The sequence below is a fragment of the Neodiprion virginianus genome, chromosome 4, assembly GCF_021901495.1.
Source record: "Neodiprion virginianus isolate iyNeoVirg1 chromosome 4, iyNeoVirg1.1, whole genome shotgun sequence".
NCBI classification, from domain to species: Eukaryota; Metazoa; Arthropoda; class Insecta; order Hymenoptera; family Diprionidae; genus Neodiprion; species Neodiprion virginianus.
In genome coordinates, this window is record NC_060880.1 from 40,248,816 (window position 1) to 40,274,173 (window position 25,358).

Here is a 25,358-nt window from a genome sequence, read left to right on the forward strand (position 1 = left end):
CTCGTTATGAAATAAAAACAAATTTTGACGCTGTACACAGTCGGTATAGTACGTACACTTGGGGACAATGAATCTAAGACGGCTAATTTTTTACACCAGACAGTTACGTTGGCAACACAGAGAAACCTACAGCGCCACAGTCGGCCGAGCGCGAAAGTAACTCAATCTCAATAAACATAACATAACCCGTGACCGTCGAATCTAACCTTAGAATACCACGGGGATAATGACTTGTTGACGTGTCAATCAAGAAGTCGTTATCTCCGCGGTATTCAAAGACTAATTTTTGAGGTTATATACATCGCGGTGAACTGTCGTCTAAATTTGCGGTGGTTGGTTACCCTGGTAAACAGTTACTCTCGGCTCGTAACGCATCCGCATTGAATTTTAACAAACGACGATCATGCATTGCTTAGGAATTCACTCTGCGTCATAAGAATGACCAAAAATGATCGATTTTAGGTTAATGTGATTAAAGTATCACTTATTATCATTGTCTAAGTACATATTTGATATAATAAGCGAAAGATGAATTAATATTTTCCCCCGAAAGTGAAATATATTTTAAATGGAACTACAAATCAGTAAAAAAAATTTCCGCTATCAAGACTGCATACCGAAATTTACGAAATTTTGGTTTCATCTTACCGTTTCAAAAAAACACGAAATAATCGATTCATCGATTATTTTTAGCTTAGCGGTCTTCGCCACTGTGTGATATTTTCCGTGTCTTAGGGATGAGATTGAAGAAAAATACAAATAAAAGAATCGCGTCCATCGGCCGACATCGCGATCCTCCGATATTGTGCCTCCTTCGTTTCTGTGATGGTATTTAAATTCGCCAGGATACAGAAGCGAAGGTTCTTCGCCTTCATCCCCCAAATTTTTGCACACTCGGCGCGTCCCGACTAATCTATTTCCACCCCACGAATCCGCAATAATAGCGATATATGTCAGGAGGATTCGGGTTTATTTTATCCCTCGCTGTACCCCGAGAACACAATAATATACCCACCAGAGATTCGAGTCAATACCGACGCTATGAATTTAATCTCGCTTATCCCGCTCCCACCGCATACCAATCGATTATGTTCCACACCATGAGAGACTCGGGTTGTCGGAGAACCTGAAGCTCGGCTTAATAGCTTTGAAAAGCCCCGGGCGAGCAGATGCTGCGTTTCTATTTTCCTGCGGAACTACCGCTCCAGAATTACCAATAAAACGGAATTTCTCCGACATTCCGTTGAATTTCAAAAAACGACAGAATTCACTTTATCGCAGCTTGACGGAACTGTGATCGACAAATATTTTATTCCCGATCTTTTTCTCGATTTTACCGGTCAGAATCAAAGCTCCATAAGTTTACAGTGCGCAGGACGTGCGGTTAAAACTTCGTCGATTATTCGCTCAGCTTCTCGCTGTGTCATTGCTTCTCTTTTTCTACTCGTCTTTTTGCATAAACAACGGGACAGACCTCGAGGTTGTGAAATGTTTCTGACTCGCATGACCGCCCGTCGATCTGCGCGTAGACTTTTAATTTTTGCAAGACATTGGAAATTGGATGGAGAAAACTTCTTCGTCGAGAAGTAAAGACTGAAAGAAACTCGTAAAAGACGTATAAACTAAGTATTGTAAGTAAGGAAAAAATAGAAGAAAAACCAGGCAGCGAAGAACTTGTATATTACATGTTCGGTAGTCGGTTCGGACATTTTGATTGCGGTTTTGTTATAACCACTTCGTCGGTTTTATCACCAAAGAAAAATATATGTCGCGTGCAGTTGGGTAAAAGTTGTAGACATACCTGGTATACGACGGAGTAAATATCCGTCGAAGACGAGCTTTTAAGCTGTTCATTTTTTTTTTTGTGTATCTATAAATAAGTACAAGTATTTACAACTTTGCTCGAATTTACAGGTCGATGCGATAATACGTACCTATATTGTATATACCGGTATCAAAAATTTGGAACACATAGACGACCCAAAAAAAAAAAAATGGGACCGTGTCAAAAGTTGAACCACCTAATTTCACCCTCAAGTATACGCGTAGTAAAATCTGAAAATCTCTATGAAAAATGAGATCGACGGACGGTTGATACGCAGCTGAATTTTTGGATGGATCTGGTGTACAGTCCGATAACAAAAGCGTCGATAAGCGAAGACTGGAGCAGATCTGTTAAGTTTTATAGTTTGAAATAAAGCATTAATTTACCTATTACGTATGAAACCTGTATTGATTTTAAAAAAAATTTTTTTGCTATCAAAAAGTTGAACAAATTTGAAGTTTCAAAAATCCCTGGCGGATTCCGTGAAACTGAAATTGAACCGAAATTTCAATTAAATTTCACGGTACGGTTTATAATTTTTTCCAATATATTTTCATTGCAATTGCATTAAAGCACCCAAGTTCCACCGAAAAAACACTGAAATAAAAATTCTCGTCTCCACCACTAGAAATAACACTGAAATCGAAAAGATGTCTTACTCCGATGAAATTATACTGAATTCCAAATTCCTACCTGTAACTAAAATCACACTCGAAATCTACTAAAATTAAATAATGAAGAAACATTTAATTTAAAAAAAGAAACAACTTATTAGTGATATTTCGGTGATACCAGAGTGAATTTTCGAAGTGTAATTTTGGTAAAACCGGAGTGGAAAAATTTCACAACCACACCGAAGAATTGATTGGAATTTGAGTGATTACCTGGAATAACAGTCTAATATCACTGGTTTTAGGATCCACTGAAAAAATACTTTACTAATACGGATCTCATTCAACGTAAATCCACTGTCCTTTCCCCTTGTTTCATTGTATTTCTAGGACACTGTTTCAACATCATTCAACCTGATCAGCTTCGGTCGCACTTGTTCACTTTATACTTATTCGTGTAGATGCCTTAACTTGGACATTGTTTTTACGGGACTGTACTAAGCCTGATACATCTTTAAGCTCGATGTAAGGAAAGCCATCAGCTTATCGCAGGGCGGGTGGTAAGGTCGTAAGACTGGATGGGTGCTTCCGCTTTACTTCGAGGGTTAATATTATATTTGTGCCTTTCGTGATGTAGCAGGACCACGTTATACGCACACCGCGAAGTCTGCTTCACAATCAGATCGAAAAGCGACGGTTCATTTTTCCCCCGTCCTTTTTCTATTTTACATCCCAAAGGATGCATCATCCTCAGGTGAAACGGCTCCAGACAAGCATTGTTCGTTCTTGCTTTTCGCCCTTTCCCCCTTTGCTGGAAGCAGAATTTTAAGCTTTGATCGCCGGGGGTTGAACACGCTTAATCCCTCTGACGAGACAGAAGAAGAAACGAAAATTAACCCCGAGTATAGGGTTCGTACAAAAAATGTTTTGTTTCTTTCATCGTCTCCTCTGAAGCTGAAGGTATGTACGACTCTGCCGGAAAGCAAGTTTCCATTGCAGGAGACGCTGAATTGTCTCGTTCTTGTAACGTTCCAAGTAACGAGTCACGAGTCGCCGCGAGGAAAATTAACGATTTCGAAGAATTTTCGAAACATTGACAGATTCTCATTCGTGTTTCTCGAATAATGGCGTCATATCGCAAGCCTTTGATGGTCTGAAAATTGCCGCTGGTGATTCGGTTGATTAAAATTACCTTGACAACCTTTCGGCAGAGTGAAAAGCCTAGCGACATTGACATGAAAAAAAGAGCAAGAAATTTTAGATTCACGTGAGTGTCCCAATTATCAACTCTGTCCCAATTATCGACCGTTTTTGGTTGTATCTGTTTGATCTTTACTTCCAAGATTACCAAAAAATAAATTCTTAGCATCCAACCCTCTGCAGCAATTGGTTTTATTCATCGACAAATTCACAATTTACTGCAAGTTTGGAGAATAAAATGTTCAATAATTGGGTCTAATCGTGCCAATAACTGGTACACGTACCTTGTAGCCATGCTTACCGAAAAAACAGCAGGCGAATACTATGGAGTAAAGAGTGATGAAGATTACTCTGACGTCCGTTCTGTCAAAGATGTATTCCTCGCTGAGGGATTCGTTCCAGGCAAACGAACGGTTGTCAAATTTCATTTCCGGTCCAGGATCGCTCGCCATCGAGTGATTCCGGTAACCGGCGTACAATCCCAGCGCCATTTTTCACGCCCGGAACAACACTCTCTGAAACAATATGACAAGTATGATTGGGTGACGGAGGTTCTGAATATGAACTGCAGCGAGTTCCGTAGAAGAACCGGATTTTAGTTGTATTTTGTACTTGAAATCCAATCATAGGTACACTTGGGGATAATGAATCAGATACGGCTAATTCTTTACCTTAGACAATTATGTTGGCAACACGGAGAAACCTACAGCGCCACAGTCGGCCGAGTGCGAAACAAACTCAATCTCAATAAACATAACATGACCCATGATCGTTGAATCTAACCTTAGAATACGTGTCAATCTAACGAGTAATTATCCTTGTGGAATTCTAAGGTTAGATTCAACGATCATGGGTCACGTTATGTTTATTCAGATTGAGTTTGTTTCGCGCTCGGCCGACTGTGGCGCTGTAGGTTTCTCCGTGTTGCCAACATAAATGTCTAGTGTCAAAAATCGTACGTTTCAGATTCACCTAACAACAAGAAGATATTATGAGAAAGAACTATTTGAGATTTAAATTTCGAACGCAGAGGATCCAGGTTAATCAAACAAAAAAAAAAAAAAAAAAATTGCACTGAATTGCTTCAATTTCCATGCCAATTTTTGTAAGAAGAAAATTACGGGGGCTAAGAATCTTTTTTATCCTCAAATCAGGTCCCCTTACAGACCTCGGACCACTTCGCGTTTCCGGCGGCACGGCGAACCGCAATTCGTGAATAAATACGCGGTCCATTTGTTCCCACTCTTCTCCATCTCGCCTGTTTTGGACTGGGAAATTTGGCTTGGAACGTCTCTGCCTTGACTCGTGCTTATTTTCTGAAACCTCGCTATGGTAGAAATCAGCTATCGCTGATACGACAGAAACGGCGAACGATCATGTTTCTTTTTCTTCGTCTTTTTCTTTCATTTTCTTTCTTTAATCGACTGGATATTATAATTTTTTTACCATGACCTATGCCGGTGCAATGTTGCAGAATGGAATATTCAGCGATGCCTAGGCGATAAAAAAAAGCGCTCTTGAATGAATTTGAAGAAAATTATAAGAGTGTTGAACGAAATGAGCCGTCGTAGAGTGAAATCGAACTAACTTGTCAGACTCTTAACGATTTTTAAGCGATTTGAAATGAAAAGTCGATATCTTCTTAAGGGTTTTGTTATTAATTACTGTGCGATTAGAAAAAATTGTAGCTTACGAATATGAGAATTCGACAAATGCTCAACTATTTCGATAAAAATTCGCAGTTTTCAATTTCTTTCGTTTTCAAATCTGGGTGATAATCTTACGACCGGGCTGCATACTTTACATGATATATAACCCTTAAGGATCTCAGCGTATGTACAGGCTATATGTTTAAATACCTCAAATATTTCGCGTGACTAAAGGTAAAAGGGCGCATCCCAATCTATGTGCCCTTTTACCTTTGCAAAAGTAAAAGGGCGTATAATTTTTTTTTTTATTGCCAATCAAGTGGTTGATATATTCTAAGCTTAAAATCAAAAAAAAAAATTCCAAAGGTGAAAGGGCGTATGTCTTTAATTATACGCCCTTTCACCTTTAAGAATTCGAAATTTTGGCAATCTAAAGGTAAAAGGGCGTATAATTTTTTTCATCGTCACTAGATGAAATATCGTTAAAATATTTTTTTTTAATTGTTTCGGTACTAGACTTATTCATTATTATTTATTTACACCACCAATAATGTCACTGATTTGAAACAATTTCATTAACTTTTAAATAACGCCACAAATTTCGAATAATGTCACTAATTTTATACAATTATACTATAAAAATAAATGATAATTATTATTTTGTTGCTAATAAATATATAAATAATGAAGACAAAATTTAATTATTGCAATAGTTGATAAATCGATTTAACACAAATTATTTGACATGTTTTGAAAAATATTGCAACTGGACTCGGGATCAAGACGTAACAGCTGTTCGGAGCAGCACCAGTAGCAGTATTCAATATGGCGCCTAGGCGGGAAATTTCAAAATATTTGAATATCATCTAACATTGTTTTATTGATTACTTGATTTTTAAGTAATCTGTTTTTTGTTAATTACTTTTTCCGTTGCCTATAAAAAAAACTTTATGTATTAAACTGTTAAATATTACAGTCTAACACACTGAAAAAAAAATTACTTCTACCTAGAATACTAAATTTTTTACGCGAGTTTTCTTGATTTAAAAAAATTGGTTTTCTTAACCTTAGAATACCACGTTTTATTATAAGGCTAGTTTTTTGACAGTCAGAAAACTATATTCTTATAGTTAAAAAACTTCCATATTCTAATCCCAAGAATCATTTTTTTATTATTTTTATCATTTTTTTATCCATAAGGAAAAATTTCTTAGGTATAAAAAAAATTTTTTTTTAGTGCATGTTTCGTGAAACTATTTTTCAACATTTAGTATCAAAATGAGAATTTTTCTTTATGCGCCCTTTTACTTTTAAGTATTATTTTTCTAAAAGGTGAAAGGGCGTATGTCTTGAGATACGCCCTTTTAGCATTAGGATGCCAAAAAAATTTTTTTTACAGATCTTTGCGTTTCAGACGATTTTGAACCGATTGGCAAAAAAAAATTTTTTTGTACGCCCTTTCAGCATAAATCCCTACTAACATGTAGGGATATGCCCTTTTACCTTTAGGCACGCGATTTATATCATTCAGGCCCATAAAAGATAGAGATTAAGAGATTACGAAAATCTGGCGATACGAAAAAATTGGGATACTGCGTAATGTAAATGATCTGAAAAAAAAAATTCATCCAATTTCAAGGCGCCAGAGTTTTGACAACCTATTGACAAAAATAGCATCCCTAAACGTGGCTTCACCAAATTTCATAAATCTAGGATTATTTAACTGTAAAACAAACACGTCGACTAGCAGCTCGGTGAGATGTTTTCAATTTTGTCGAAATAACTATGAAATTTCGTGCGATCATCAATCCGGCGATAACATGGGAGATCAACCTCCTCCCTCAACGAATCCTCCAGGGCATATCCTAGCAGTTTCTTTTTTCGTGGCAATCCATTGAGGCGATAAGGGAAGCCATGAAGTCGGCCAGAATACTGAATGTGCCTGATCAACCTGCAGAAGTCGATACAGTGTTGCCAACAGAGATCGTCATTGTCTCACTAGAGAGTTTCACGGATCCTACTAAAAGTCACTAGATTCTTCCTAGTTCCCAACCATCATTTGATCAACGATTTCATGATGAATCCATTACTCGCAATCTTTGATTTTGTTTAGTGCTAATCTATGTGTCATTTAATCACTGGAATAAATATCAGTCTAAAATATTACCTCAAAAGCACAGGACCTTGGATTCTGGTGAAGTCAATCTCACTCCTCTTTATTCTATGCCTATATTGCTTGGGGTTTTTTTTTTTTAATCAACAGCTGTAAACATTGTCTGTCCCTTTTATTTGCCTAGCTACTTCATTAGAACCAGATTTTTGCAAACTTCTTGAAACTTGAATTACGGGAAGGGAGGTTAGGTTCGAAAAGTATCTGATATTCGAGATTTTTTTTTCCAAGGTTAAATTACGCTGATCATTCTAATTTCTTTTTTTTTGTTACATCAAAGCATTCATGACGAACAGAAAATAAACTTTTAAGAGTTCATTTTGATTTTCTTTACAATTTTCACAACAACAAACAAACAAAAAGCTTCATCAGTATGTAAGTGCTATCTTGCTATGGAGTATTTTTTTTCGTCCAAATTCACAAAATGGCGATGATTTGAACAAAAAATATCAAATTGAGCCTATTTTTTGACAGTTTTTCTCTATAAAAAAAAAAAACATGAAGATTTAAAAGAAAAAAGCTTCCATAGCAAAATAAAGAATGTGGTGAAGAATGCTGTGTCCAAATTTGAGACGGCTACCTGGAAAATTCTTCCTTTGAGAGTGTTCACCATTTTGAAAAACCGCGTTACGAGAAAATCGTAAAAAAAACGTTCTCTTTTTCACGAGTGGTTCAATTTGACACAAAAAACAAAGAGACCGATTAGCGTATTTTAACCATCGAAAAAAAAATGTCGAAAATCAGCTACTTTTCGATCTGTTACACTAGCACGGTCCCTTAAAAGTCCAAAGACTAATCTCCGCATAAAACTATTATTCGCAATTATTTCCCCACTCCTAGGGGAATTCACCAAATCGCACGTCAAAATCACCAGTTTTTGCTATTCCTCGAAATAAATCTCTACGAAATCAGCAAGTTGGCAACACTGGACTCCGTTAAACGCCGAGCATATCGCCCTCGGGCTGCTTAACCCATTGCTTCGCACTTTTTATTCTGTCGCCTTCTGCCTCGATAGCTGCACCACCGGCATACAGATTTGTCTGCTTCGAAGAGCTGGTAAAACGTTGAGTTAGTCCTTTTTTCTTTCCGTTACTTTTTATCTCGGTTTTATCATCCCTATATTCATATATATATATATATATATATATATATATATATTTATATATATATATGTATACATGTATACATTTCTTTCTGTTATTACCTCAGACGTTTGTCCCTACATCTTTTATCATGCCATCCCTGACGTCTGATTCGATTTTTTGTATTCAAAGAGAAGAGAGGAGAAGAAAAGAAAAGTAAGGGAAAAAAAAAGATAAACAAGAAGATATCATTTTCCTCGAGGCGTCGCGGTCATTCGTTTGATAAAGAATGAATGATATATTTTCACAATTTCGGGTAAAAACTGTCTTATTGTTGTACGCATTCATACTTAGGTGCGAGTTCTTGATACGGCGATTAACAAATTTTTTATACCTATTGGAAGAAATGCCTCGAAATTAATGAGGAAAAAATTTTAGCCAATATCTCAGGCTACTATCTCTATTCAAAGTTCTGTCGAAAAGACTTGGAATTTTTTTAATTCAATAATATAAGATTTTCCGCATTCTGCGGAAACTTCTTTTTCCTTCAGAACAAAAAAAAAGTACAATCAGTTTCATTTTAACTAAAGCAGCGTGAAACTTGAACGAAAAGTACCAAAAAAAAAGAGGGAAAGCTCAACTCCGAAGTTAAAAAACCTTTTGAAACTTGATTTTTCATAGAATTTAAAAAATTCCGATATCTTCTTAGCGTGGTGAAATTACAATAATTAATTGTTTCGTTAACACAATGATTTTCAAACTTTCGTCTCAACATTCTCAGGTTTTCCGATGTTTTTTACGGAAAATTTGGTTAATATTTCGCACGGCTTGGATACAATTTTCATTCATACCCGAGGCTTGTCGGTAATAGCATGGCCTTGCAGATATACAGCAGATCAAGAGCAGTGATCTTCTCTCGTCGAAACAATTTCCTCGAGAAATTAGCGACGTTAGACACGATTGTTTCATTATTGCGCAGTTTGCAGTCGACAAAGAGCGGAGCGTTCGTATGATAATAATTTACTCGTGGAAGGCCGAGAAAGACGTTGCGTCGAATACTCAGATTAAAATAAAAAAGAACACTTACTTTGCGTAGAAAGTTTTTATACAAAGTCACTCATCTCAAACTTTATTTTTAAACGAATATGTATTATACATTGAATCAAACAGACTGGTGGAGGGAATTCTCCATTTTTTTCGGTTAGAGAAACATTTTTCTTTACGATAAAAAAGCATTGTCTGTATTCCCAGATGAGGCCAGAGGATTTTGATATGCAGAGTTGAAGGGGAAAGGAAAATCGCTGATTCGTTTCTCGAGGATTGACGCGATGTACGCGAACGCGATGAAAAAGGAAACAAGGTGTGGATTTGTTGAGCGAAAGTAAGAGAAAATAAAACAAAGAAAATACGTTCAATAAGAACGAATTGGAAAATAAAAAACACCGTCTCCTTCATGAAACGTGAATCGAAAATCCTTCGGCACGTAAAGTTCTATTAGCTAAATATTTTCTGTCGATGATTCAATTCGATTTCGTCTCAACGGTATTTCGCAAATTATTTTATCCGTATGGAGGAAAAAAAGAAAAGAAAGGGGGGAAAAATCGTATTTAAATGTTACTACGTCACACTATTCCAGTTTTAAATATGACGATTTTTTTTTTGTTTTTTAAAATCTTAAACCACTAATGGATTCACCATTACAAATTTTGAAAGTATGACCTTGGATTCATTATCAGTGACCCAAGAAAGCTCCCCCAACTAATTTCTACCAAAATCTGGATATTTTTAGATTTTCTTCCCACTATACTGGATTCGCCGTTTTCGATTTCGGAAATCTGACGTCGGATTCGTGATCAGCCACGCAAGAAACCTTCGAGTATAAATTATCATAAAAATCCAAATGTTTTTTGATTCGGTAGGTCTTGAAACATCGAGATCTAGTGAAAATTATACCGTTCATTTTCTTGGCGATGAAAATAACTTCCTTTTCTCTCTGAAAGTAGAAAATCGGGAGGTTAAAACGTCACCGGGGATCCTCCGGAGCCTTTTTTCTACGCTCGAATTCCCACCTCGCGTTATTCGGATGAAAAATTACCCGATACATCGATAAATCGACGCGAATTTACGTTCTTCCAACAAAATCAGGCATTCCTCAGGGAAATATTCGCATGTGTGTGCAGTGATATCGTATCGCGATTGGAATTGTTGAAAGGAAATTATCATTCCGCGAGAGATGCGTAAGAGAGTTGAAGAGTCGGTACACGATCTTCGAATAAACGGAGCAGCGCATTCAAATGCGAATATAGAATCAATATTATCCCCCTGCGGTATTTCATTTCTTATATACATATGTATATACAAAAAGTACGTAGGGGGGAGAATCGAAAGAAAGTAGAATAAAGTGAATTACGTAATCCGGTATGAAGAAACGAATCGTATAACAAACCGTAAAGTTTTCAAGAGTCAATTTTCCAACCGTTATGTCGGCATTTTAGGAATACGCGAAAGAAGGACTTTGAAGAGAAGGAATAAAAAAAAGTAAAATAAAATACCGGCTTCAATCAAGTCGTCGTTACTTTTCAGACGAATAACGCGCGTAACACGGAAAGTAAATTTTCAACATCCGCATAGTTTTTCCACCGCGGTGAAATTCCCTCTCAGCAAACAAACTCGACACATATTTAAACTTCACCCCCCTCTTTGCATAAGTATACGATGTATATTTTTCTATTTTATTTTCCAGAAGGTTGGCAAATCTCGAAACCACTCACGACGTTGTTTGCCTGACGATCCGCGGATAGATTTACCCTTCAATCCGTCCGAGAAGTAGCAGAGATAAAGAATATTAAAGTTAGTAACTTTGTCGTAACTATTCAGGCTGAGGAAAAACCGCAATTTCGCCATTTTCGAATGTTTCATATTTCGAAATTTTAGTTACTTGAAAAATCATTCTGAAATCAAGAAACCAGTTGATTTTGTCTTTACCAATTTTACCAACTTCAACCTCGTAGAAAGCGAGCATTTGTGACCTCCAAATTGGCCTTTTGCATTTTTTTTTCTTTGCTTTCAATCCATTTAGTATATTCGAGTCTATTCAACGTATTATAATTGGAAAGAGCGTGACTTTAGAATTCTTCGTAATAAAATTGCAGCGCTGCAGAATTCGCAACAACATTTCAAAGGGTTTCGTGCTTAACATTTTTCACAAAGTCAACGTTAGAGTGACGAAAATGTGAAAAGATTGCTGGCTTCAGTCTTTCAGCTGAATCCGTTATACAAAAATTCATGTCCAAGGAGATATACCGGCAGAACTCTACTTAGCGTTTTAATTTTTAATGTAAATTTTAATTACCGGAGATGTAGCTGCATTCCGAAGTGAATTGCTAATTAAGAATATCGAATAATACGAAGCTATAAAGAAGTGTACAAGTAAATATAATTAATGTAAAAGATGAAAAAAAAAACAAGGTGATAGAATTTTATTATTCAAACATTTACGAAAAGTTAGAAAATCCTGGACGCTTCGGGACGGCAATTTTTTTTTCCCTCTCCTTCAGATGCTTGCATGGAAACCAATTTTTTTTCCAGGAACGGTTTTATCTGTTCAAGACGTAATTCTATTACCTTCTTCCTTTACGACGCCCTCGAGACCTTTGAAAGGCTTAACTTATCAATAGGTAGAAAATTGTAGATTTACCCTCGAGAAAGGAGAAAAGAAGTAGCTTACAAAGCTTCGACTGTCGATTTCAAACGAGTTCCGACTCGTTGCGGAATGTCGTAAAACTTTTCAGTTCACGTATCTTCGTTTAAAACAATCTTGCCACTGTACTATAATATTTCCGAAACGCTTCGTGATGTCGCTTAATTAATGACAGAAACAGATCGCACAATCGAACCCGGTGTATTTTGTTTTAAACAATTTTCTTGTGTTGTTTTTTTTTTTTACCTTCATTCAATAGATCGTCGCTTATTACGAAACGCGCAAAGAAGAGGAGGACGAGAGTGAAACAAGCAGAACAAAAAGAAAAGTAAAATTTTTCACTCCGAGCGAAACTCGCCCTCGTTTCAGCGGCAATAACGTTGAATATTTCAATTCTCTTTTAGGCCAAATGGAGTCACGTAACGTCAACCCCGTCTCCTCAGCTTCGATATTGCTTACCCTTCTCCTCTTTCGTTCCATTCGAAGTAAGTTTAGGAGCATACGGTTTATATACCCATAAGGAGGTACTATTGCTCTTACGGTTGCTTCAAATGAAACGTCAAGAACAACGCGGTGCTCCGAGAATATGCGTGTGTATTATATTGAAAAAATGTCCAACTCGATGGAAAAAACAAGGTTAAAGGTTACGCGGTGACTACCATGCATGAAGAACACGTCACAGGCTATACTTACCACGATCAACTGAAATTATTTCCTCATCAATGTTTGCTGAAGAGAAATGAAAATTTGCCGAATTATTAAATAACGAGAATCGAGTTTGTAAGCTACACTCAAAGAGGAATCGGTATCGAATTGGTAGGGTGAACAAAAAAAAAAAAGACAAAAACAACAGATAACGAATACACTTAGGAACAGCTTCTAGAATTCATTGGGAAATCATTTCCTTGGTTTAGAAAATAATTAAAAACTATGAATTTTTATTGAAATCCACAATTTGAGATCGCTCGGGTTCAATGAATAACAGCTTGTGTGAAAATGTTTTTTTCATAAAAGAAAGTGACAATACAAATATGCGTTTTTGAATAAACCATCTTGGATTTATAATCCGAAGCCTGTATTGATTTTAATAATTGAAAGCGATGAATGAGTATTTGTGTTCAGAAAACTTCGAGATAATCCATTAACGAACAAAATAAACTAGGACTTATTGAAAGAGGTCGAAAGTTACTGTTTTTATTCCCGACTCAACCGTAAAGTTAACTTTTTTCACCTCAAAAGCGGGACGAAAGTGGCAGATTTAGCCTAAAACGCATTTGCGGGAAATACGAGCCCGGCTTAAAAGTCCCAATTTTCAAATAAATATTGCGGCCACCGTTGAGCGGGAAATAAAGTGCTTTATGTAACACAAGGATAAAAGTCAACTTTATTCCCTTGGTACATAATCTACTATTCCATTATTAAAAAAAGCAGAATACGACATGTATTAAAAAATTTATCGATCTTTTGATCCTTTTCTCATTCTCTACATTGCGGAAGAAAGTGGTTTTCATCCACATCAACTTGATCAATCTCTCGCAGTCGGACTTATCTCATCTTTCTGTACACTTGAAAGATGTTAAAACTTTTTCCCAGCAGCTTCAAAGAGTCGAGTTTTCCGCTGCCAGACTGTACGAGTTATAAATTTCAGTTGAACATGAAATTTCTCCACGTCCACAAGGTAGTAAAAAAGTCTTCCCTCACACACGTCGCAATGCAAGCAGCTGCGATTTCTCGGCCGCAGAAATTTTAGCATTTCATAGTTTATAACGTAACATCCCGGCAATATTGTACATCGTATATTGTATTTTTTATGTATTTATTCCAAGGGAAATTCATGTGTGCCTGTGACAAAGTTATACTCAACGCGACTTAAGAAGTTGAAGAAAATTTAAACCACAACTTTTTGCATAAAATAAGAATTTAATTAAGCGAGACTTGATTAAACGGAGCGAGTTTTTATCGGCGGTTTATAACGCGTAATACCTCAGTTTTCAAACGCTAATCCAGCGCTTGAAGCTTGCGCCCTTGACTGCAGGGAAGAAAACGCGAGCTTAAACGACGTTGATTAACGCAGATGCATCCCGGGCTTTGACCGATTGTTAGGCTCGCGTCTTAAGGGGTGGAAGGATTGAGCGAAGGGCTTCTCTGACCGTCGGAATAGCCGGCCAAGATCGTTCGTCTTATTCTCTGAGTCAATTTTCATCCAATCTTGACAAGCCGCCGCTGCTGCCTGCCGAGTCTCCTAATTTCGAGATGATGCTATGCTCCGATATGAACACCGGGTATATATATATCGAGACGAATCTCTGCCTCACCGGACGAATAAGCGTCGGATTTTTTTTTGGTAATTATCGTGCTTTCGAGTGTCCCGAATCCAAAAATTACTTCCATTTCCCTCCATCACGTGCAGTGTTCTTGCAAAATACAAGGTGTTTGCACAAAAAAAAAGCCATAGCAATAATGAAAAAACTATGATTTTATGAAACGTAATTCCTTTTCATTCTCTGTTAATTCATTTTGCCTGTAAAACTTTTTCTTCTTCCATTTGATTCTTCTCCGAACAAGCTTCCACTTTCCATTTTCTGGTTCCCTGTTTGTATTTATTCTCGATTCTGACTTTAATACATGTTAAATAAAAGTAAGAAATCACTTTTGCGTAGGATTTTTATAATCGGGAATACGATACCAGGTTTCGAGTCAAACGTGAGTTTCACTCTGAATAAAACTACAAACACGAATACAAGAAAAAACCTGATGTGATGGAACTTTTTGAGTATTTTTTAGAAACAGTGTAAAAAAAAAAAAAACTTGTGCAGTTTTTTTACTGCAGACCTGTGTAATGGAATTGACGATGTTTTAAATATTACAAGGGCTCAAGCTTCGATCTGAGTATACTTCGGTTGTCTACCGGGATACGAAAATTTTCCAATTTTACGACGAGCACGTTGATAAATTTTATCACCTTTGCGAATTGAATCATTGTCTTGGAATTTTCACGACTTCCTGCCATAGAAAAAGATACTAGTTACAGTATTTTTCGTGTAAAAAATTTTGATCCTCTAAGATGTGAAATCCATCTTCATGTGAATCCTCAGGTCCTACTTCCGTTATAACACGTTTATATCGAAATTTGTAGTCTTGCACGTATGAAAAAATCCTAAAAAACTAATTCCTTCTATTTATTTTTCAGTCTCTAAAAGCGGATATTTTGAAGTATACCCTGCCACTTTTACATCGGAAATATGAAAATGTGATCGTAATAAATCTGTAAAAATATTCCGGGGATCTTGAGTTCTCCGAACATATTCTAATATCCCTAAAAGCGATGTTTGCGAATTCTACTCGATGAAAAAACCAGTGTTCGACCAGTCTCAGTAAAATCCATCGAAGAAAAAGGAAGAGCCTGATATCGGATGACCTTTGCTTTTCTCATTCCCCGAGTTGATCCGTCATCGGAGTTTCGCGCAAATGAGAAAAGCCATCTCGTTCAGAACGTATTCGACAAAGATTACGCTCATCCCAGTTTGAAACCCGGAAAGTCGATTGACGACTTAACGCGACATTTGCGTGTGTTCCGCTTTATCCCGGTTCACGCTTCAAAATGACATATCAATCATCACGGCGAAATGAGACATCGAATTACCTTCCCTCATATTTTTTCCACCGCGTCGCTGTCACGTAATACATTTGTACATAATATTCAGGGGACGTGATAACGTAGGGAAAATTCTTGGTGAAATTAAAAAATATCATGGTCAACCACACACATATATATATATATGGGGCATTCCATGCCAACTCAGTAAACGGTTGAATATGAAATTTTTTAGTATCATCAAGGATTTTTCCTACCTTAGTACGATTCCTGAAAAGCTTTCGAAAAATGTCTTCATTTTTTTCATCACTCGCCTTTACCCTGTGATTTATTAAACCCATCTCAAAAACATCCAAATTGATTTTTAAAGAACAAGAAAAAAGAAAAAAAAAAAAAAAACAGAAAACAAAAAACTTGTGGTTTCCGGAATTAAACAATTTCACGCAAGATTCAGAGTCGGACCCTTTTTCTATTTTTTTTTATCGTTTTCTCTATTTTCATACCTGTTGAAAATTTATTACAATACATACCGCGTCTGGGATTTTGTTACTGATTTTTTAAATTGTTTCTCCAGTTCTAAAATACAATCTGGATTTTTTTTTAAACGCGCAAAACATGCTCTTGTTACCTAAAATAATTTTTTTTCATTCGCAAGGAGAGTATCAGACCTCCGGTTCACCTGGGTAACAATCATTTTCATTCGCTCATGTCTCTCATTCGGGCACTAAAAAATAACATCGAAAGCCTTTCTTTTGTTGATATATAAATTTTGTAAGAGCGATTTCGATTTCTCTGACCAAAGCCAGCCGGAATAATTATCATTCACATAATTTTAATGTCCCTCGGTTATCCGTCAATCACATTCGTCGAGGCTTTGACCAGGCTTGATTTTCCACGTGGTAAATTGGACAGGTCACAAATCCAATTCCAAGGTTTTCGGGTCTGTCGATGAAGTTTCCCTCTTTAATGCAGATATCATAGACATGTGAAAGTATTTTTTGCATTGCGAATATTAAATTATCGAACACCACAATCGATTCACGCCAGACGGCTTTATCGGCCGAATAATTATTTTTCCATCAACCGCATTCCGCAAATACTTGAAAATTCACCCTACGCCAAGATTACTTGTTCGTGTTTACGATTTACGTATCGTTGGAGAGAAAAATCGATGCGACTGGCTCTCGAGAGCTTCTTTTTTTCCGATCGTTAACTCTCAGAATCTCTTTCAGCTTCTGGATTCAGAAACGAAACTCTAATAGTCCCGGTTAATTCACGAGCAAAGAGCTTTCTCGTGATTTATTGTTGTTAAAAGAAAAAGTTAGGCTTGCAAAGCTCAAACAAATTTATCGGCAAACTCGCACAAGTCGTAGTAAAATGCATAATAAAAATCGTTCCTATAATGTGTTTTTCTTCTGCGTGAATAAAAATTTTCGATAAAAGGTTTTGTTATTTCGGCAGAGAAAGAAAAACATAAAATAATAACTCGGAGACTGATTGTGCTCAAAATTGATCGATACAGTTTCGATTTATAGTCGTAGAAAAAAAAATGTACGCATTTGCAAATAACTCGGAAACAACTCGGCCGATTTCGCTCGATATCTAATCAGCTCCGAGTTGAAAAAAACCACACTGATTAAGACCGATATTACAAAAATTCGTTTATTGGCTTTCGAGATATCGACGGACAAGAAACTACTCAGACATCCAGAGATGGATTTGATCGTAGTTGGAAAACTTTGAGATCTGCAGTAAAATCCGAACATTTCATTTACGGAGTGACTAAAGTCTGCGATAACTTTTCCCCTTCTCAAGAAAAAAGAGAATTATTAGGAATTGTTGATGGAAATAAAAAAAAAAAAATATAATAAAACGTACGATTCGGTTCGGATTCGTGAGGTGAAAATCCTCCCCACTGGATTCTCAGTCGCCAGTTGTTGAACAATATAAAAATCGACGCTTAAAAACTTGGTCGCTCTGGTACTTAGCTCGCACATCTCATTTTCCCCAACGGATTTACAATCGTGGCTAATTTTATCACCCCTGCAAGTTTTTCCACTCTTAAAAAGTTATCCCGAAACTTTCGTCCTACAGCGGCACCCTCGGCTGTAATCTCGGCAAGGACATCAACAGATCGGCCCTGGTATCGTTGACTATGGCTGTGAAGGATGCGGAGCCGTGAATCACAGGGCTAACCGTCATCCACACCAGGCTAATCATGTCGCATCTTCGTCCAAACAAGAAATTGCCCGCTAATTACGCTCGTTAAAACCGAAAACTCTGTCGGCTCTGCAGAGAGGTTATTAACACCGTCGTAAAACGCTCACCGAGGGATCGGTAAGCGGCTTAAATCATCGCATCTACACGATTTGAATCAGGGGTTCGTTTTTTTTTCTCTTTTGCTACCGGCGATTTGTCTAGCTGTGAATAATGTTTGACATTAAATGAAAAAGCAAATGAACGAAAACTCGAGCTTGATTAAGCGGTAAATTATCGTATTAGTTATCTCGTTCAGTATTTTATCCTCGACATTTTTTTTGTTCCTTTTTTTTTCTTCTTTTTGTTACAGCAAAAATACGCGTCGACAAAGTAAATTTGATGTTTTTAAATTGTTTTTCGGATTACAGAAATTTTCCTCTTGAACCAACCTTCGACTGTACTTTCAAACCTGTATTTCTTCGTGCTTGAGTTTCAACGCGATTTGAATCTTCCGTCAGGGGAAAATCGAGAAACTGATTATCCTCCTTTTTTGACTTTCAGGGTTTCGTGGAATTTCATCGATTCAATGAACTGTCCGAGTTTTTTTGTGAAACTTGTTTTTCTATAATCCGGGGTTAAAACTGTTCGGCCCGCTGAAGAATTCCAGGCGCCGAATAACGATCTCGAGCGAATAAACATCCAGACGCATCCGACTCGCGGCGATCCTGCGATTCGAAACGAGAATTCGATTCGTTCAACGAGATCGAAACAAGCGTGAAGTATAAAAACCGCCGATGAAAGAATCGGAACCCAAACCGCCCACGAGTCGTTTCTAACAAGACGCGCCTTTGAAGCGTCTGTTTTTTTTTTTTCCTAAAAGCGACCGGAAAGTGGATTTAAAAAAAAAAAAAAAAAAAAAGCGCGCTGCGAGTCTTTCCGGAATCTATGAACGCGACTCGATCATTGCGAAGAAAGCTCTGAACGCGAAAAATTCTCGACGAGCTCATTTTGCCTTTGAACGGGAATGAAATTACTGCAGGCCTTTTTTGGCTACTCGCCAATATTGTTATTGTTGAAAATTAGACGCACACGGGTTGTATGAGAAAAAAAGAAATTACAAGAGGAAGAAGAAGAACTCGCAGCATCCTCGGCGGCTAATCTATGCGTGAAAAAGCTTTCTTCGCATCGTGCCGATGAAGATACGCAGACAATTCACTCGGGCGGTCCAAAGCCGGAAAATTTGAGCTCCGTAAAAGATGACGGGATGTTTTATTCAGGACCTGCAAGCTCCTTTCTCATTTTCGTCAGTCCGCTCCCTGACGTAATTTTCAGCAACTTTCTTTCCGCATCGCTGTTTTTTATTACGCTCACGCGATGTGATGATACATCACGGAGTCCCGTCGTAGATGACTGCCGGAATGATTTGCGAATGACGGATCGCTTCCTGGTTCATATTAACGTTTAACGCTGTTAATATGGCAGAATCACGTTGATTGAAGAAGATCGATGCGCCCTGCTCAACCTTTACCTGCCACCTTTATCCGGTGTATTACATTACTCGCACATTGGGGTCGTTGAAGACTCCGACAGAAAATTTCTTGCTGTAACGAAGCAATTCGATATTTTGACTTGAATTTATTTTTTGGGTATTTACTTGAGTGTGTTTTACGAGATAAAAAAGGTCGCAACAATAATCAACCATTTTAAGGTGGTAAAATATTATAAAAAATATCGTTTTTTATAAAGAAAAAAAAAAAGTAACAACTTTTTAATTTTCAAGATACAGTCAAAATATGGTACTTTTAAGAAAAATTCGGGTTCATTATGTCGGCCAAAAAAAGGTATTTATTTTGACAAATGGGAGGAAAATTTTTTGGTCTCTGAAAAAAAAAAAAAAAAAATACTCATTTCTGTGAAAGATGTGCACTCATTTGTTAGAAAAAAAAATTTCGTTTGACACGGAAATTGTTCGAAAAGCTTGTTTTCGTAACAAGTCACAATGGAAAGTCGAAGGTAGATTATACGATATTTAAAATAATGAAAAAATAAGTACGCATAACTGCACAAAAAAAAAAAAAAAAAAATTCCAATCGCTTAAAACACCAGATGATGACTTTTTCTGCAAATAAATCTTGAAAACAGTAAAAATAATTCCGAATCAAGAGACACTTTTGTAATACTGAACTCAGTCATGTTTTCAAACTTGCAAGTTAACAAAATCTCGATTAGAGACCCTTGAGTCACCAACGACCCCAAAGTGCTAGCTAAAGGTTGAAATCGTCTCCCTTTTCTAGTTTCTTTTCACGCTCCGTAGTCGTTCGCGTTGATTCGCGAATCGACGAGCCAATCAACTAATTGCGACCCGAGGCGAGAGCGTGAAACGATCTCTTTCTAGAAAGTAACGTAGCGTTATGCTCGTTTGGAGCCAGAGATAACGCTACGAGAATTTTTCTCACTGTCGGATAAAAGGCAGGCGCGAAAAAACCCAGGCGCATAATGTCCTGAATGGTAATTTTCCCGCCTCGACCCGAAAGTCCCAAAGAACATTAAGGTAGTCGAAACGACGGAAGAATTTTCCGGAGGGGCAAATGCGAGGTGAAACACTTTTGGGATCGTGAATTTGGGATCTTTAAACGAAATTATCGGAGACTCGATTATCGCGCGGAATCAAAGATCACGGAATTACGGTATCAAGACTGAACAACTGCAACGTATATGTATAGATTGATCAAGTTGAATTGGGTAAAAACATCGTTTTCTCAACATGGGGGAACAGAAAAGAGTAACAAAAAGCAAGAGAACGTATCATTTATCAACAAATTCGAAGGTTTTATACCATTCTTTCTTGATTTCGTTTATAGCAAAACATTACCTATTCTTTGTCAATTTTTGCAGAGGAATCGAAGCTGATTTTAGTTTTTTACGTACCTACAAATTAGTTGAACTAAAACTTTCACTTTATCCTTCAATTGAGCGTTAAGAACGGCTTGTTCAACATCAACGAGCTGGCCGTTGAAAACAAGACCCTAGGCGACGTTGAGTCGCTTATCGAAAACGGTCCACCTTGTGGGACGAATTTAATAGGTTGAAGTTAGGTGCGGACGGGTGGATGGAGAAATGGAAGGAGCGAGTCTCGCCTAGCTTGATGGATCCTGAAATGAATCTCCTTCAATCCTGGTTCGCCGTGATTGGAAACTGACCTCTGACCCCGACTCCTGGCCACTCGACTGCTTCCAAATCTCGCCAAGATTAATCGAGTTTCATACAACATGAATTCGAATCCTCAGACGCCTGGCGTCGCTCACCATGCATATGAAGAGTTTCTCCCCCATCGGTTAACCCTTTCATGCATAAATTTTTCCTCGCATACGATTCGCTTGATATTTTGCATGCATGGGCTTTTGGGGTCGTTGATTAAGAATCTGAACTCGTATTCCGAAAATCCAAAATTACGGATTCGATATGGCGGACATAAATTCAAAAAGTCATTTCATTTTGATGAAACTTTATGTCACATGGTTTGTCGGGTTACTGATTACGAATCTGAACTCGAAATTCGAAAATACAAAATGGCGGACTGACAAAAACAGCGAGACATTTCTTTAACGAATAAGATTTTATACGATTCGACACGGCTATTTTTTATCTTTCGCTCGAGGTTTCGGCGTTTTTGGAAAACAATAGCCTCGCAAAGTTTCCAAATAAATTATACCTGCATCCTCATTGCTCGAAGACGACTCGAATCTAGCTGTGAAAGAGATGACGCCGTTATGGCAGAAAAACAAAATTGTCCAACCGCGATAAAAGTCCTCGTCTCCTTTTGTATTTTCTAAGGATTTCTAATCTATCGTGATACATATCAGTGCTTTTCCCGCGGGGCTTATCTTTGTCAAATTAAATTAGTCGGTCTCAGATTACAGAACCTTGGACAAAACTCGGTAGCTGAACGAAAAATTCGTGTAACGAATTCGAAGCTCGATCAGTTACGTTCAAAGCGGACGAAACGAGCTAATTAATCCCTCGAGAGTAATAAAGGATCACCAACGGCGGTCGGCCGATACCTAAATTTGTTTTCACCCTCGTTCCCATCGATTTTCACTCCATTGTGTGTACAAGTTTGATCCCCGGTGCATTCGACGATTAGCGAGTAAACGCCGGATGAGTAATAGCGCTTTTAAACTGATGGCTGCGCCGAGTAGGTGTTCCCAAAACTTTCATTTTTTACTATCGATCGAAAACTAGGGAAATCGCACTCAGAGCAAGTTTCCTGAATACCACTAGAAAAGAGCGATGCACCGGCAAAGTTTTAACCCTTTCCGTTCGTTTTTTTTAATTTCACATCGGAAGAAAAAGTGGGAGTTTGCTCGGTCGGTAAAGATAGAAGTACTTACGACACAGCCTTAGAACCGCAATTAGTCAACCGTGAACTGGTGATTTTTAGTACGCGTTCCGAAACTAGCTGGCAGTACTGAAACTCCCTAGGACAGATGCAGAGCTAGTCACGAACTCGGCTGCGCGAAAGAGATAAAATATTGCTGACGGCTCTAGAAACTAATTTCAGAACGTACCCGTTACAGGCGAGAGGTTATGGTTAATTGTTGCTTGTCAACCGCTTGATCCTAGGGAATTTTTTTTTTTTATGTCACCAAATGTTTGCTCGAGGCTACGAGCACGAAGGTCAGCCAATCAGAATTAAGCAAGTTGAACTGCGCGCGCTGCGAGCATCTCCTTTTACGAAAAACTCTCGTTATATAGTTTTTATGTAGTTATTTTAGTTGAGCTTACGAATATATCCTCACTACAACCAGACTCACGTCTTCTAGTTTCTCAACCGCGTGTCATGTAACGTAAGTATCAACCAATCGTAAAAAAATACTTTACTATCATAAAATTTTTTCGTAAACACGTCGAGTTCAAAGTGAATCACTTGCCGAAAGAACTTTTCCGCCCTTTTCCGCCACCGTCACGTGAATTCGGGACCGCCTAATTCGTACGCATGTATACCCTGTTCTTATACAAACTCGAGAGAGTCGTGGCAATGAGACGACTTTAGTAATTATCGCATAGCCACAGTAACAACTTCGCCAAGTTTTCGCTGCGGTCGCGGCTATGGGGGGCCGTAAATCAAAGCATCCATACAGCGAACAACAAAAACGACGAAAGCCGCTTCGTTATAGTTGCAGGCGGCCCGTTTATCCTGCGAGAAACAAGCGCACCTGTAGCTGCGCATATTGCGTCCGCATGAATTTCCACCTGACGGATATACGGGAGTCGAAAAATAAATTCCCAGCACGACAGATGGGCAAAAAAAAAAAAATTAAAAAATATCCCGTCGCGGTAATGCAGTCGTTACATTGCGCACTGCAGTGTATTTGCATAACAATATGTAATATGAGGCAAAACGCGACTCTTGCCATTTTTGGTTGGGCTGTTTTTTTTTTTTTTTTTTTTTTTTTTTTTAGTAGCACATCCGAGACCCCGATTTATTTTTTAAACATTTTTGTACCGAATCATTTTGAATAATATACGAGTATACGAACCTTGTGACGATTGAACCCTTTTTTTGCAGATTTTTCAAATGCGTATAAAAGTTTCATTTTTTTGTTACAATTGTTTCAACATTGATCTCATGATGGAAGAAAATTTTTGTTATTTCTTCCCGAGCAATCGTGTTTTCGAATTAATTTTTCGCGTTTGCAGCATAGCGAAACAAAGTTTTAAAAAATTTTGCTGCTTTGTGACAATTGTGTAAAAGTTGGGGTGAAATTCATGTTTTTGGAATTTTTCCAAACTCACGAACAAGTGGAAACTGAATTGTAAAGTTTGATAAATCGATGAAAATCATCCAAGTGTTTCGAAGAATAGAAAATCGTGTAATTTGATGTATCTCCAGATACGTCGCAAAGCAACTTAAATAGAGAATATCGGTTTTTGTCAGTTAATTTGAAATTTTAGTAAAGACGCAGTTTGCGTCTCTCCGGTTCACTGCGTCATTTCGATTTACGTTCGATTGACAGACCTTTCTCAATATGAGTGTTGTATATTTTTACTTGATCTGCGTGAATTTGTGAACAATGTTGTTCCGCCATTTTGTCTAAGTTTGTTTTGTTCAGTGTCTAACTTTGTTCTCGTCTTTGCCGTTTAACGTCTTAGATGGTTGTATTCTGTCCGTTGACTGAAGCGATTCTCACTTCTCTGCTCCGAGTCGGGATTTGAATGAAGAATGAAATGCAGGGGGAGTTTAAAGAGTCGCGATTGGTGAACAATGTTCTTAGATATGTCAGTGCGGGACGATTGGTCTACAGATATTGTGGATCGAATGAATAAAACACTCGGCATGCTCTAACAAGTTGAACGCGTTTATTCAAACGATCAAACATTCAATGCTAATGAGACATTTCCATTCTGAGATAACGATCAAAATTTCAAGCAGAGGCTGTGAACAGGGTTATCGACTTAAAAACTGGTGCTTTCGTTTTCTTAAGTTCAATAAAATTCTAGTTTTATTCGACTAGGACCAAGCAACGAAGCGCTGACGGAAGTCCTCCGTTCTAGGAAATGGAGTTTGTAGAAGTGTTTGCGATTCCTTTTCTCAGGTTCCTCGCGTTTTGTATTAATTTCAAAATTTTCTGATTCGATCAAAAAAAGAGAGTGAAAAAAAAATCGTTTTACAATAAAACTTAAAATGACCGAGAAGAAATTAAATTTTTCCGGCATTATCCGGAATTTAAAAAATGAGCGAACTTTCAGAAAGTTTGAACGCTTGTCTCTTGAAAGTGATGCCACGGTGTAAATAAAAAGAAAAAAAATCAATAAAATTGAAACAAATTTGAAACAAATTTGCGTTTCAGAGATCAACGCTAATTTGAGACAATTGGTATGTAACTTTGTAAAAAAGTTCTTCGTTTAATTAGACTCCTCATGCTGCTAACTCATCGGAGGAACGATTTTCATTCGGCACGTACATCTGGATTACATTTAGAGTTGTACAAGATAATGAGTATTATTATCAAGATGAAGATAAGATCATTCGTGTACCCAAATTCATCTAGATAAGATGAAAGACAGTTTCTCATACAATTATTTCTACGAAATATAAGATTATCCTAATTTTCATCTAGAGAATCAAAAACATATCGATAAAAATCAGAAGATTTTTGACGTACCGAGAAAAAAGAATTATCGATTTCATCAAATATTTATTTCGACATGGTGAAAAAAAACATATTGTTGTTGCGATTTGTTTTTTCTTGAGACAGCCAAATATTCGGTAGAATCAACCACAATCGGTTGAAATTTTATCGTGAACAACGGTAGAGTTGGTTAG

At 37.4% G+C, this 25,358-nt stretch overlaps 1 protein-coding gene across 1 annotated transcript in view; it reads right to left on the minus strand.

Moving 5' to 3' along the window:
- LOC124303564 (trissin receptor) overlaps positions 1 to 25,358 on the minus strand; it is a 74,999-nt gene that overhangs the window by 41,798 nt on the left and 7,843 nt on the right. The window contains exon 2 of the mRNA XM_046760911.1: positions 3,938 to 4,151. Coding sequence (XP_046616867.1) covers positions 3,938 to 4,127 — 190 coding nt within the window. The 5' untranslated portion in view covers positions 4,128 to 4,151. The remainder of the gene's footprint in view (positions 1 to 3,937; positions 4,152 to 25,358) is intronic.